This window comes from Gekko japonicus, unplaced genomic scaffold (assembly GCF_001447785.1).
Source record: "Gekko japonicus isolate JY-2015 unplaced genomic scaffold, Gekko_japonicus_V1.1 scaffold131, whole genome shotgun sequence".
Classification (NCBI taxonomy): domain Eukaryota; kingdom Metazoa; phylum Chordata; class Lepidosauria; order Squamata; family Gekkonidae; genus Gekko; species Gekko japonicus.
In genome coordinates this window covers 897,720-911,628 of record NW_015167061.1, presented here as the reverse complement: position 1 = coordinate 911,628, position 13,909 = coordinate 897,720, and the positions used below count along the sequence as shown (strand labels likewise).

Below are 13,909 nucleotides of genomic sequence, written 5' to 3'. Positions count from 1 at the left end.
TCTCTCATTTACTCTGCCTGGATCCTTCAGACCCTCTGGTGAAGCCCCAGAACCAGTGTGGGGTGGCAGCCCGTTGCAGCCCTCGCCTGCTCCAGGCCCAAAGGCAGCAGGAGGAAAAGGGGTGCGAGTGCGCCCATCTGGGGCAAACCCTGCACGGACAGCCCTGCCCCTTCCCACAACAGGCACCCGAGACCCGTTTCGGTTCAAAGGGATTGCAGTTTCCCTTTAAAACAGCAGGGAAAGACAGCTGGAGACTGAAGGGGCCCTGGGTGAGGATGGCACAGGGCAGAGACCACAGCTGCCCCAGCTAAGCTTACGCTTTCAGACCTGCCCAGCCTACGGTAGTCATTGTTTGTTCAGGGAAGATAGATATGCTGCTTCTCCAGAGTGACTTTCCAGAATACCAGAGCGCAGTCACACATTTTTGCCCTTCCCCTTGGTGTGGCTTGCTGGGAGGCTGTCAAACGGTCAGGCGCCTGCCTACCTGCTCACAACTGGGAGGAAGCAGGCATCACTTTCACAGCTTTCCCTTCCTGACTGCCCCCAACCAACGTCAGGGATTTCAGCTGGGTGAGATACAGGTGGGCCCTCTGGTCTGCCCCCACCCTTCAGCCCAGCTAAAGCCCGGAAACCATTTGAAACCAGGGTCAGCGGAGACCCTGGGCTCCACTTAGGGCCCGGCTGTGAGGGTGTGGCAACAGGTGACCGACCCTGCGCCAGGCAGAGAGGAGAGGGCCCTTTCCACCAGCACTGACAGATGCCTCCCGCCCAGCCAGCCTCTGCAGTTTGCAACAGCAGAATGAGAGACAGACACACCAAGTTTTCAGGAACCAGGAAGTCTGGCATTTATTGTAGAGGGGGGTGTCTTCCTTTTCAACAAAGAATCCTCCTCACCCGTTTTCCCCACCAACAAAGCTTCGGAGCCATCTCCATTCTACGGAGAAGCCCATTTGGTACATGGAAGAAGGGGAAAAAAGTTCTTTAGCTAGTATTTGAGAAGTTGAGGGTGAACCATGTATCCCAGCTCCGCTCCTGGGAGCAGCGCCAACAGCACAAGATGGCCAAGCGGAACGGGGCCCCTCTTCAAAATGGGAGGAACCCAAAAAGGGGGACGGAGGACTCCAGCCGGTGTTCTGGGAAATCAGAGCAGGTATCCTTTTGGCACTCACAGGCGAGTGGTGACAAACCACTGGAAAAGGAAGGACTCAGCAGGGCCCAGGCGGTCACTGTTTTGGTGGGTGCTCCACGTCCTTGGGCCATCCCTACAAGAGCACTGAGTGGGGCCTGCTACGGGGCTACGGACCAGCCAGCAAGTGAAGTGGAAGGCCCACTTTGACCCAAAGTGAAGCAAAAAAGGGGGCCCCTTCCGGAGCAAGCTGAAGAAATGGTTCACCCTTGGACCTCTCTCCCAACCAGAGCGCAAATACATACATCTGGTTATATCCCCCACACCCTTAAAATATGCTCATATACAGAATAGAAAGCACAGTATGTACAACAATACAATACATTTTTTTCATTTCCCCACTCTGTTCAGTAGTCAGTTCCATGACCGTAAAATAAATTTACATGATTTCAGGAATTACCGGCAGGGAGGGAGGGAGGGAGGGAGAAGCCACCTACTTTCTGCCCACCACCCACCCGCCCACTCACCATGCACCCATGGGAGCATTTGGAGAACCTGGAAGATTTCTTCCACCATTCAGGGAAAGAAGCCATTTTCACCCATGTTCAGACTCAGGTGATGCAAAAGGCAGCCGTGCCAATCTCCTGTCCCCCCCAGACACACTCCTTACACAGCTTGCCAACTGCCAAAGCTCACGCTTCCGCAACAAGACGACCAAACACACTTTTGTGATTCACCACAACTCAGAGGTGCAGCCTGGCCACCATTCACCTGGCCTAATACAGGACCTGCTCAGGCGCCAGAGAAAAGCTCTACAGGGAAGTCCCCAACATGTGTCACTAGTTGCCTGCCCCGCCTGTCTGTGTATGTGGCCTCAAAGAGAACAAAAAAATCCCTAGCTGGGGTTTCCCTTTCATGGTTGCCTAGAGGAGACCGTGATCCTCAACAGGGACTAGACAAGTGGCATTTCAAAGCCTGCTGAAGGGACACAGAGAGGCCAATGTGACTACGCTCTCTCAAGAAGAATCTTATTCTTTGCTTCACCTGCCCATTTTTCCTTCCAGAAATGACCAAATGTACCACGAAGACTAAAAATTCCAGCCCAGGAACAAATATTTTAAAAGCCGGTGGCTTAAAAATCAGTCCTGCCCTTGCTTCCCTGCCAAGGCGGGCACAGAGACACCCTCCTTCCAGCTTCCCCCACAAAAGAGTGGGCATCAGTGCAGTGCAGAGCTCGGCTTACAGAGCCATTCCAAGTCACCTTTGCCAGTTATCCACAAATGTGTTGGGAGAGGAAGTTTATACTACCCGCAGCTGTGCCACTTGCAGAGAAACTGGCAGCGGCACAATTATGCAACACACTACGTTGGCTGCTTCACAGCTTACACCCCTGTCTAGTGGAGGACCACTGACATACGGAACCCCCCCCCATCCCTGTGCCAAGACAGAGGCTATGACATAGAGGGATCTCTTGCGGAGCTCTGCCAGACACAAGCCTCCCCCTCCCCCCCTTGGTGCAGGCAGCAGATCTCTGCAGGTTCCTTTGCACCCATGGATGTGAGTGGAGGAGTCCACAAGGAAAAGCCTCCTGCCTGGGGTCAGGACTGGGTACCTGGCAAACAGGCACCAAACACCAATGGTCCTTTCCTACATCGTGTCTGGCAGAAGCAGCTTCCTGGTGCTGCGTGAAATTAAGTTTCAGCAAGGCGGGTGTGTTTGTGTGTGTGTGTGTGTGTGTGAAGCAGCCACTCTGGGGTAAATCTTCCCTCCACGATAACTAGCTGGGTGGCATCAGTGCTCCGTTCTGTTCCTGCTGCTGGGGGCACCACAACCCTGGAGCGTGGTGTCTGGCCCCTCCAAGCCAAGCACGGCAGCCCGAGACATCTCAGCTGAAAGTCAGGCAGAACCTGATTAAAACTGCCTGCTCTCAAAAATTACTGGGCATGGATTTTTTTAACGCTGTTTGGCAGGCAGGCACCACTAGCCTGTGCCACTCGAAAATTAAGTGGTGGAAGAATGAGGCACCCCTCCCAGGCGCCCATCATTCGGATTCTAATTTGCCAAATGCTTCGAGGCAAAAATCATGCTTCCATTTATAAACCAGCCTTCCACTCGAAAATATGTCAGCGAGCTAGCCGATATGGCTCAAAGCACGCTTTTGATTTTCAGTAATTTTCCAGTTCCCCCTTTTCTGCAGAAGCTGCCTTTGACCTGTTTAAAAAAAAACACACACACACACACAAACAATCCCAAATTGAATATGTGATCCTTATCTTCATTTTCGCTCCCAATTGACACACACACACGGGAAAATAGATTCCGAGGCTTCTTGAATAATACATTCGAAGCCCTCCGTGGGAAAGCAGGCTGCTGTGTGCTTGCCCTCTAGTGGGAGCTGAGGCCCTGCTGCTCTAACATTCACACACATTTTTTTTTGATGGAGGGAGGAGAGGGAGAGCAGGTCTTGCAGCACCAAGAGCCCACCTGCACCGCTCCCCAGCGCTCCCAAACAGAGGTTCAGACTTCGGAACTTCACACCTCTACTAAAATGTGGCATCGGCTTCAAAGAGAACACATTTAGCCAAGTAAATTTCATCCATCTTGTGTCCTTAATATCTGCCTGGAAGTGTTTCGACTTCCTCATTCACTGCCTGAGCCAAAAGGAAAGTATCAAACCCCTTGGAATACATCTACATTTATGATTCTTTGGAACTCCTTTAAAACATGCCTCCACTGAGTGGCTGCATGGCCTGCCCAGGGAGAGCAGGCCTGTTTCTGTGTAGTTTTAGGAACTTGGTCTTCTTGCTAACAAGCAAGCAAAAGTGTTAGCTTCAAACCCCACCCCCTTTAAAAATCACGACAGAAACAAGATTTTCCAATTTTACATCTAAAAGAGTGTCAATATGACACTGCCTTACGAATAGAAAATAAAGTATTTACAGCTTTACAGAAGAAAAAAAAAGGTCAACATTATGTCCAGCATTTTCATATATTTTTTTTTCCTGACAAGCTTTAAATCCGGTTGTGACCCGCATACAAAAGGCAAATTTAAGAGAACCAGGGTCTACTTGGACAGCTGTGGGGGCTGGAAAATAAGACGACACAAAAGGTGAACTAACAGGCGTGGGAGCGATTCACTAGCTAGGCTTACGCTCCTATTCAAAAGTTAAGACAAATTTAAGTACTGGTAGCATATAAAACACCAACAACCACCCCCCAACATCCCCTATCACTATCATTCCATTCTACCTTTATGATGCAGGGAACCCTCATCTACACATACCCAAAAAAAGGCCTCCTGCTCCAGGAGTGCCACCTACAGCTACAGGACGGACGGTGGGAAAGGGATCTGCGACCACCAACCCGCTTACGTAACCCCCACAAGACCTACTCCCCCACCCTCCCCCTGCTCCACTCTTTACCTTCGCATGCCAGTCACTAAAAGCAAAAGCACATAATATAACCATGCTTGTGAAAAATAAATGTTTTTAAAAGTATAAAGACGCTTAGCAGCAGTGAAAGAGGACGGCTATTTAAATGGCTTGAGTTCTCTCCTACTGAAGGCTTTCCCCCCAAATTGGGGCTGCTGAGCAATAGCCAGTAGTACCCTCTGACAGACACATAAGTGCACTCGGGCAATGCCAACTTTGGCAGAGGATGCCCTGGCACCTGGAGAAACCATGCAGATTAGAAACTCTGACCTGACAGAAGAGGCCCATGTTCCAACCTTCCACAGGCCACTGCGGCCAATCCTTGACAAACCCCATTTATGGGCATTGAGGGGCATGGCTTGGGCTAGGAAGGGGATGCAAAAAAATCTGCCCTGGAATGAGAGAGTCTGCTCTCCAAACAGGGGAAGGAAGTACTCAGCACAAAAGGTACGTAGCAAGCGTTGAAAAGATCACTACGATACAGAAGACAGCTACGTAACCAGAGATAAGAAACAAGCTGACAGTCTTAAAAAGCAAATGTGGACACGCAAAAAGTCCACTTTGACACTGCACCTCTTCAAGAGAACAGGAGTACTGAGTCTCCCTTCCAAATCTGCAGGCAGCTCTCTGTCTCTACGGCAGAGAGAGTCCAGAAGACCCCGACTCACTGGAAGAGGAGCCCCGTGGTCACATGTCCAGCCCAAGCCCTGGGCATCCCCCCCCCTTCAGCAACCCAACTGCTGTCCACCTGAGGCTGTGCCAGTGACGAGAAGAACAAGACCACCTCCAACTCTGCCCCAGCCTCCCCAGGGTTAATTTGCAGAACGATCTGACAATGTCTCTTCAAGTCACGGGAATACGTTTTGGAGGGAAATACACCTCGGGTTTCGTGCCGGGACTTCAGTTATGCCTCCAGACCTGGCCATTCCTTCTCCCGGCTCGAGAGCCACTGCTTCTGTGGCAGAGCCAACTGAGCAAGGTAGAGAAGAGGCTACCACAGGCCTCCGCCCAGAGAGCTGTTTGGCAAATGGCCTCCTGATGCAGAGGTCAGCTCACAGGAGAGGATACTGACCGGGCTCAGTCACGAGGGCATCTCCAGAGAAGACGCACACTGCTGCTAGCCCTCCGTCTGGGGGAGTCAACCCTGATATGCTGGAATTCTTTGGAAAACCCTGCACCCTACACTGGTTCTCGGTGTATCTGAAGAACAGACACAGACTCTCTAGCGTGCCATGCCTGAAGCCTACATCCAGGGCCGTGCCTCCTGCCAAGGGGCCCGCCTGTCCACGGAGGCCTTGCCAGCCAAGGCTGCTGCCCTTTCACTGTTATTGCTATTGCACGTGCCAAAATCCCACACACACATACGGACACCCCATGAGAAAACAAAGGCAGCCAACCGTGGCCGTGGTCCTGGCAGCCGCTGAGAGCCAGGGGTGCTTCAGACGTGGGCCAGGGACACCCATGAGCTGCTTAATACTGATCCACAGGAGGGGAAGTGAGCTTGTCCTGCAAGAACTGCAGTCACGCTCCAAGTTTATGAAAGCTGCACAAGAGTAGAGCAACTTCAGCATCTTCTTTAGAAAAAAGCACTGATGGCTAAAAGGGGAGGACCCAAAAGAAGCAGAAGGGAAAGAAGTCGCTCAGGAACAGAAGGATCGTGGGAAGTGGCCACTGCAACACACCAGACTCATCCAGAATGAGCTCCACAGACCGCAGTGATGTGCAAAACAGGGGTGGTCAGCTTGCCCTCTGCCAAGAGACACAGAAGCCCAGCAAGGGCCAAACATTCCACGGAAATAAGGCGAGTGCTGTTATTTTTTGCATAGACATTAACAGTGACATTCCCACCCCACCCTGCTTCTCCTCGCGGGCCTTGCCGCCAGGCTGAGCGCTCCTTCTGAATAATTCCGAACTCCGGCAGAACAGTTTTGTACAGGGGTCGCTGGGAAGTCTCCTCCCACGTGCCAGACGCTTTCTAGCAGCCGCAGGCACCGCTAGAAGATCACGATGGAGTGCTGCGAGTGGACGTCGGTAGGTAGATCCGTCAGCATGCCCCCTCTGGGGGGCCCGGCTCCAAAAGTCCCACGCTTCTGCCGTCCACATGTCCCTTTGCTACGGTGTTTTTGTTATTACAAAAAGAATGGTTATATTACAGGGGAGCGCCAAGTGGCTCAGCTTGGGGCAAAGGCACAATTAAAACACCCTATTTTCCTCCTGCAGGACTCCACGTTTGTGATTTGTACAACAATAGAAACGGTTACAGCACCAATCCTCGGATGGGGTGGGAAAGCGCACTAATCTTCAGGAACCCTGGGCCAGGGCTCAGGAGTCTTTGCTGTCTCAGTGTTTCTTAACATAACCCTTCTTCAAAGTTTTTCCCCCCTTCTCCCTTTTGATCTGAGCACTCTGGTTCTTCATCAGCTGACCATCGGCTCTACATCTGCTTCTCTGTCGAACTCATCTTGAATCTCATCTGTGTTTCCTGAGTCACTGCTGGCTAAGGAACTGGGAGACGGGGAGTTTCTGTGGAGAGAGAAGAGGAGGGTTTAGGTGCTCATCATGCATTGGGTGAACAAGCAGGGAGTGGCAGCCAATGCGCTGGTCAGGCTGCCATGGGTGGCAGAGGGCAGGTTAGGAGGTGCACACAGTCTTCTGCGCATGCTTGTGGGCAGAGGCCCCAAGATGAGCTGGGAAACAGCCCTTTGAGGAAGTGCCCCCTTCCCTGCAAGCTTTGGCACGCCAAGGACCTGCCCCCTCCCTTACCTTTCCGCAGAGCCTTTGATGAGCCGGCGGCAGGTCTCCATCTGCACATCCAGGCCCCGCTTCATGCTACACATTTCCATGTACTCGTGGAGGTGGCGATTCATGTCACTCTTGGCCGTCGCCAGCTCCAGCTATGCAAGAGCAGAGGGACAGAGCAGTCAAGTACTGGGTCAGGAGAAGCCTGTCCCGTTTCCCCATCGGGACAACGGTCAACTAACCATTCAGCTGCTAGCTGAAGAAAAAGAATTTGCCCCCTGGAAGCCAGGATTCTACCTGGCAGTTCTGCACAGCTCAAAACACCTGCATACATTTAGGTCTGCACGCAGGGGCAGCACAGCCCTTCAGGATGCACGGAGTAGCCTGGCTCTGGCTTCTTTTCTTGGGGTCACTCTCTACCCACTGCCTTGTCCGCTCAAAAGTCATTCCGTTCCGCAGCTGCCCACACAGCCTCCCCCCTTAAATCAACAACCTCCTTCTCGGGTCTGCAGTCCACCCCTCTACACGGCAGCACCCTCTCCATCAGTCCACGCAGCCTGAGGATGGACCCAGCCGCCTCGGGAACTGTGCCTCAGCACCCTTTGGCCTCTCCTCCGATTTCATTCCTTGGCCATGCTGGCTGCAGTCAGTGTGAATCATGTCCCACAGCACAGCGGCAGGAGGCTGACTGCTACCCTCCAGAGAGGGAGAAACACTTGGTTCCTTACCTCAATCTGCCCAATTGTCTCCTGATATTCTTTGTCTCTTGTTTTGAAGAAAGACTCCGTTTCATGGATCAAGTTGCCCAAGTTCTCCTCGTGCTGAAAGGAAACATTGTGAACAAGTGAGCAAAGGAGGGCAGCTCGTTCAACAGGCCAGACGTGAGTCTCCAGCACAGGGAGCCTGTGTGCAATTAGGTTAGTATAATACGACTACACCAAAGCGCATTGTTCCTGGGCCGGTGTCCACTGAACAGAAAATGAGAAAGAGGCAGACTCGGGACCTGTAGCCATTCCAGAACTTGATGGCTAAGCTGGTAGGAGCTGGTAAGTGTCTTGATCCCACCTAGGGAGCCAGAGGCGTGGAGAAAGTGCAGAGCCAGACAAGAGTAATTTGAGTCAAATAGTTGTTATTCCCAATCTCCATCTACAAGGCAAATCTACCATTTCATTATGTAATTTTCAGTTAGAAGGATTTAAGCCTCTTAAACCTTCAGAGCTGCAGCATGGTAGGTCAGAAGTCTAATACGCCACTGATAGCTGCACTTCTACACACGCACATGGGTTGCATGCAAATAATCTGCCACTAATTCCAGCCCCTTGCTAAACCACTTCAGCCTACTGGAAGGCAAGTTGCTGGATTTTGCAGCCTTAGCACTTTGGAGTATAATCTCTTTGGTAGGCACCATGCAGACAACAGATAATGCTCAGGCTCAGCCGCTTTCCAGTCTCGGAGAACGCTCTTCCCATGGATGCTCCCAGATGAACCTACCCGATGGCTGCTGCCCTCTTCTGAGGTTAAACTGGGTGGGCAAGTCGAGGCGGGCCTTCTTGGAACCCCCCCCCCCCCGGGGCCAGTGACATTTGTCTGTCCCCTTCTGTCTGTCTTCTGCCAGTGGGTGACTCGTTTCCTCTGGTGTTCCCTTGATGATTCCTCTTTTCCTGCTTTGTTTTAATTGCTTTCTTTGAGTTTTATATATGTATTTTAGTCTTAATTGGTTTTATGATCTATTTTCACAAAGCTCTTTTTAATCATCAGCTGCTCCTTTTGGCCAACAGATTGTTAGGTTGCAAAAAGTTCTCAGGATGACACCCGCAAGCTTCCCTGTAGGACCATGTACTACTTCTACCTACAAATTCCAGCGAAGGGTAGAGCCCCTCTTGACAATCAAGACTTCAGAAAAGGTTTTAATTCTAAAGGTTTGGCAACACTCCTCCTTCATCCCTACCCTTAAAATTATGGCTGCTGTCTACAGGAAAGCAAAGGTGAAAATGACACTTCCAACCACTAGCTCCTGTGACCACAGAAGGCCCCACCCTGAAGCACAGTCAATCCAAGATCGACGGCTCTTGGTGTGGGAGTTCAAATTACAAATAATCAGGATGCCCAATATTATTGTGGAAGGTGAGACAAAGTACACAGCACTGACTATTGCCCAAAGAATTGAGGAAATGCAGAAGAGGGAGAAGGGGCTGCTTAAATGTAGTGAACACCATTTCAAACTTGACTGCTCCGTTCGCTCTTTATTGTTTTTTCCCAACACGCTGCCCTGTGCCATCAATTCAAGGCACTGCCCTGCAAAGTCAGACAGCAAAACTAACATATGTCTGTCTTCATCTTTGCAATACAGAGTGTAAACTGATCTTGAAGCCCGCTACAGCCTTGCAGAGAGTCTGGCTTTATCTCACGGTCACCCACAAACCACACCTCCCTTTGTCACCTGGCCCCATGTTAGGAACAGTGAAGTTAGATTACTCCACCCACAAAGCTGAAAGTGACTCTTGAGCAGGCTGCTGTGGACCACACCTTGAGCAGCACAGATCTTCTTAAATTCTTCTTATCTTACTGCTCTTCTGACTCAAAAGGTCTTGAACAGAGATCCAGCCCCATTACAGGCAATCAATGCAGCTAAATATTTAGCAGCGGCTAACATAGTTTTCCACTCCTCATCTACAAAGAACAACTGGACAGTTCTTGGGATGATAATTCACATGAACTATTAAGAGGGAGGACAAATACCTTCTCTCAAAACAGAACAGATATCCCACTCCAATAAAATATGTTCTAAGGACTCAAGCTGACCAGATCCACATTTACAAACTCTGTCTGAATATGCTTTGCTTGTGAATCGGCATTCCAGTATGGCGGAGGGAAAAGAATGTCACTGAGGAAGCATAAAATGCTCTTCTGTAATGAGGGGAGCAGCACCGATCCAAGCTTACCTCTCCCTGGAGCTCAGTCGAGGGGTTGCAGTTGGTGAAGTCTTCCCAGAGAAGCAGGGTGTCCTCGTTCTCTTCCCATGTCAAGCTGTCGCAGTCATCATCAAAATCAAAGGTTTCCCGCCTGTTGGGGAAAAGTTGAAAGCGCTTACAATCTTCCTTCAGAAAAGGTCCTTCCTCAGACTCTGCCAGAGGAGCTAGAAAAGCACGGCCAGTTTTTCCTTCTCCTGCAAAAGAACATTCTGGGCAGATTTAAAATTCTTGTGCCGGAAGCCAGAGTTCAACTTTTCTCCTCCAGATGGTGCTGTATGTTAAAACAAAAACAGCACAGAGCTTTACGCAAAGGATTTAGGCTGGACCCTTTTGCCAAAAAAGGGGGAAATTTTGGCACGTTTCACTTTGTAGAAGGGCAGATCGAAGAGGAACACATGTTCACAAACCACCATTTCTATTTCGACTACCTTGGGCTTCAGGTGCTGCCGTTACCAAATATTAGCTGCTATAAGGCGACCACAAATCTTTGCCCACATCTTTGGATATTCTTACGGACTCAACCCCACCAGCGCTGAAGTCCTTAGGAGACTGAACTGCATTGTACACCCAAACCATGAGGCCTAGAGGCTCGTTTAAGTAAAAACAGAGATGACTGCTGCTCATTGCCCCCTTCCACTAGACTGAAGCATACCTCCTGCACCTATCAGTTTAACGCCAATCAAGTGGATTATGACTGCTCTTCCTCATCACTAACATGTGTTAGTAAGTCAGCACTACCAGGTCATTTCCAGAGAGGTCAAAAAGGCACCCCTTGTATTAGACTAACTAACTTCTGCAGGTCAAAGGAAGACTCTGGTGTGAGCTTCCATGCTCTTCTATCAATACCACCAGGCATTAAAGCCTTCAATTCAGACAAGCAGCATTGCAGGCTGAAGCCCTGAGGACCGCAGCTTCCCTGTAAAGCATCTAGACGCCCACCTGCACTGTCATGGGCGAGTCATATCCACTCTGCAGAGCTCCACAATGAGGCATTTTTGTGTCCTGAGTTCATTTCCTTCCCAGCCAAGCACATATAAAGCAGGAAGTCAAGGTCAACTCAGATCTTATAAGTTCAAAACTTGCCAGAGACTGCTGGAGACAGCTGATCAGTGGCCCAGCAAAAGCTCCAATATGCGGTTCCACTACAGTCAAGCACTCTATGAAGGACCTCCTCGGCTTAAGACTTCCCTGAACCTCAGCTGTGCTTACTCTTCAAACATCACTAATCCAAACCGCCTCTCTAAATACAGTGCAATAATACAGCATTTTAATTAGTTGTTTAAAAAGGATTTGTTTGCACTTACAATGTATTAACTAACCTATTTGTCTACAGCCACAGCTGTTATCCTAAGCCATAAACCAGAAGGTATTTGCAAAGTGCCCCACGAGCCAATGAGGTTAAGCCATGTTTTCAGAAACAGACACACCAGCAGGAGTTCTGGGTAGGTTCACAGAGCTCAGTGTGTGCTTCTTCGTCAGCTATTGTGGCACGATAACCTGCTGCCATGATCTGTGGATGTGCAACACTGCTATTGGGAAGGAAGTCTACAGAGCAAAGCTCATGCTACTGATGCGTCCATACAAGATGCTGAGAGACAGGGCCAGGGCTCGATGCTCTGTGCAAGAGATCTGGCATGAATGACAACAGGAAACAGTCATCCCTGGAGGATCCCTCTGCTAAGCTGGGGAGTGGATGAGTGGCAGAGCGCTTAGTCCCCGTTTCTATTGGGCCAAGCTTTTAAGCACAGGATTTTCCGAGTATTAAGCTAATGCTTCACTAGGGGCCATGATCCAAAGGCAACATGAGCAATAAATGCCAATAAAATGAGCCTTCAGAAAGAGGAGCCAAGCCAAGCCATGGGGCCTTCCAGTAACAGCTATGGAGCACGTAGACACAGAATGTACAGGCTTCCTCCAGGTCCATCTTTTAAAAGTTCCTTTACTGCTTCCTGTTCTCAAAGCGGCCATCAAAAGTATGGGCATGATGCCACCGCCAGGGGCAGCATCCCTTGGCTCTCAAATTTAGATTCTCCCTTCCTGCCCTGACAAGGGCTGCCAAAGCTACTAACAATTTAAAACATATATGAAACATAAAACCATTAAAATAACATCCCCTCCCAAACACACTGCACTAAAACAACTTTCTAAAAAAGAATTAAAGTACACATAAAACAGTTAAAATACATACATAACCTTGGTTAGGAATGCCAAATGAAACAAAAAGACTTCCCCTGCTGGTGGAAGACAGCAACAGAAGGAGACAGACAAATCTCCCCGACTGTCTGTAGCCTGGCCTGAAAAGTGGGCTGGGCTGGCATGGCATCAAGGATCTGGCCACAGGGAAAGGTTAAAAGTGGCTCTGAGTGGCAAAGCCAAGCATACTTTGCCAAGGAACGGCACAGAAAAGGTCTCCCTGCTGTCTTGTAACAATAAATGGGAAAGAGCAGAGCACCAGTTTTTAAGGTCCTGCATTAAGCTAGACGAATGTACAAGAAACAGGCAGGAAAACACTTATGGGTCTCCGTGTACTCCCAATTCTGTGCAAATGCAAAATTTGGTACTGACGCAAGATCTGGAATCCTGAGGGTTGCTTCTGAGGACAGAGCAGAGTGCTTCCGCTCCCAAAGACTGCAGACCTACTCAGAGGTATGTAGGCAATGTCTGATGCAGTCCCAGAGGCCCATGAGGCAGTATTTCCAAGAACCAGGGGGCAGGGCTCCAGGGTCCAAAATGGCTCCTCGCCCATGGTCCCGTGATTAGCAGGCTGTGTGGTGTGTACAAGTTTACTTGATTTGCATCATTTACAATGCAAGACTTCTGCCCTAACAAAGCAAGCCTTCTGGCCAAAGGAGCGCACAGCCTCCTCTCCAAGTAACAAGCGGAAGGATGCAAAGCCTTTCAAATACTTACAGCTGATTAAACATTCTCTTCATTTCATCTGTGATGTTCAGAGAGCAACTGACTTCGTCGTCGGAGAACCTGCCATTGTCCGTGTTCGGCTCAGAGAGGTCATCCTCCAGCGTCAGCTTCCGCTCTTTCTTTTTCGAAGCCACCTTCGTTTGGAGAGAAAGGCAGCGATCAGAGACCCCGAGTGAGCTGAAGGGGCAGCTCGAGAAGGGCAGAGATCAGGCAGGACAGACAGTCGTGGCTCCACAGCCCACCCCCCGTGGGACATTGTGTGTGCCTGGGACAGCTTCACAGCTAGGCTCAGTCGACACCCATTAGGAGATAGGACACAGAGCACAGGAAAGCAGACCGAAACAGCACACAGCAAAGCAAGCTGCCTTGACGGCACAGCTGTTTGGGCCACAGCCCGCCATGCACAGGCCAGGATGACGACGCACAAGCAACTGAAGGTGCTCGGGGTGAGAAAGCCAGAGAGCAACAGGAGCACCTTCGCTCTCTCCTTCCTGGCCTTAACTACCAAGCGGGCTAACAGTGATAAAAGGCTCTAGGCTATGTGCCAGAGGACAGTCCCACTTCTCCACTGCCTCCACCCACATCCAGAAGAAGAGCTAGACTGGAATAGCATCGTACAGAATAAAACTGAAGCGTTTTTGAAGTTCCAAGAAATGTTTCCGATTAAGAGCTACCCCCCCCCCCCCGACCCACCCACCCACACAAAAAAAAAGAAAAAAAGA

At 50.2% G+C, this 13,909-nt stretch overlaps 1 protein-coding gene across 1 annotated transcript in view; it reads right to left on the bottom strand.

Annotated features, from left to right (window-relative positions):
* Positions 1–4,819: 4,819 nt before the first annotated feature.
* The window catches only part of IFFO2 (intermediate filament family orphan 2), a 45,733-nt gene continuing 36,643 nt past the window's right edge, over positions 4,820–13,909 (bottom strand). Inside the window, exons 6-10 of the mRNA XM_015412559.1 lie at positions 13,179–13,321; positions 10,239–10,359; positions 8,025–8,117; positions 7,321–7,451; positions 4,820–7,080 (exon numbers count right to left, since the gene is read on the bottom strand). Coding sequence (XP_015268045.1) covers positions 6,975–7,080; positions 7,321–7,451; positions 8,025–8,117; positions 10,239–10,359; positions 13,179–13,321 — 594 coding nt within the window. The 3' untranslated portion in view covers positions 4,820–6,974. The remainder of the gene's footprint in view (positions 7,081–7,320; positions 7,452–8,024; positions 8,118–10,238; positions 10,360–13,178; positions 13,322–13,909) is intronic.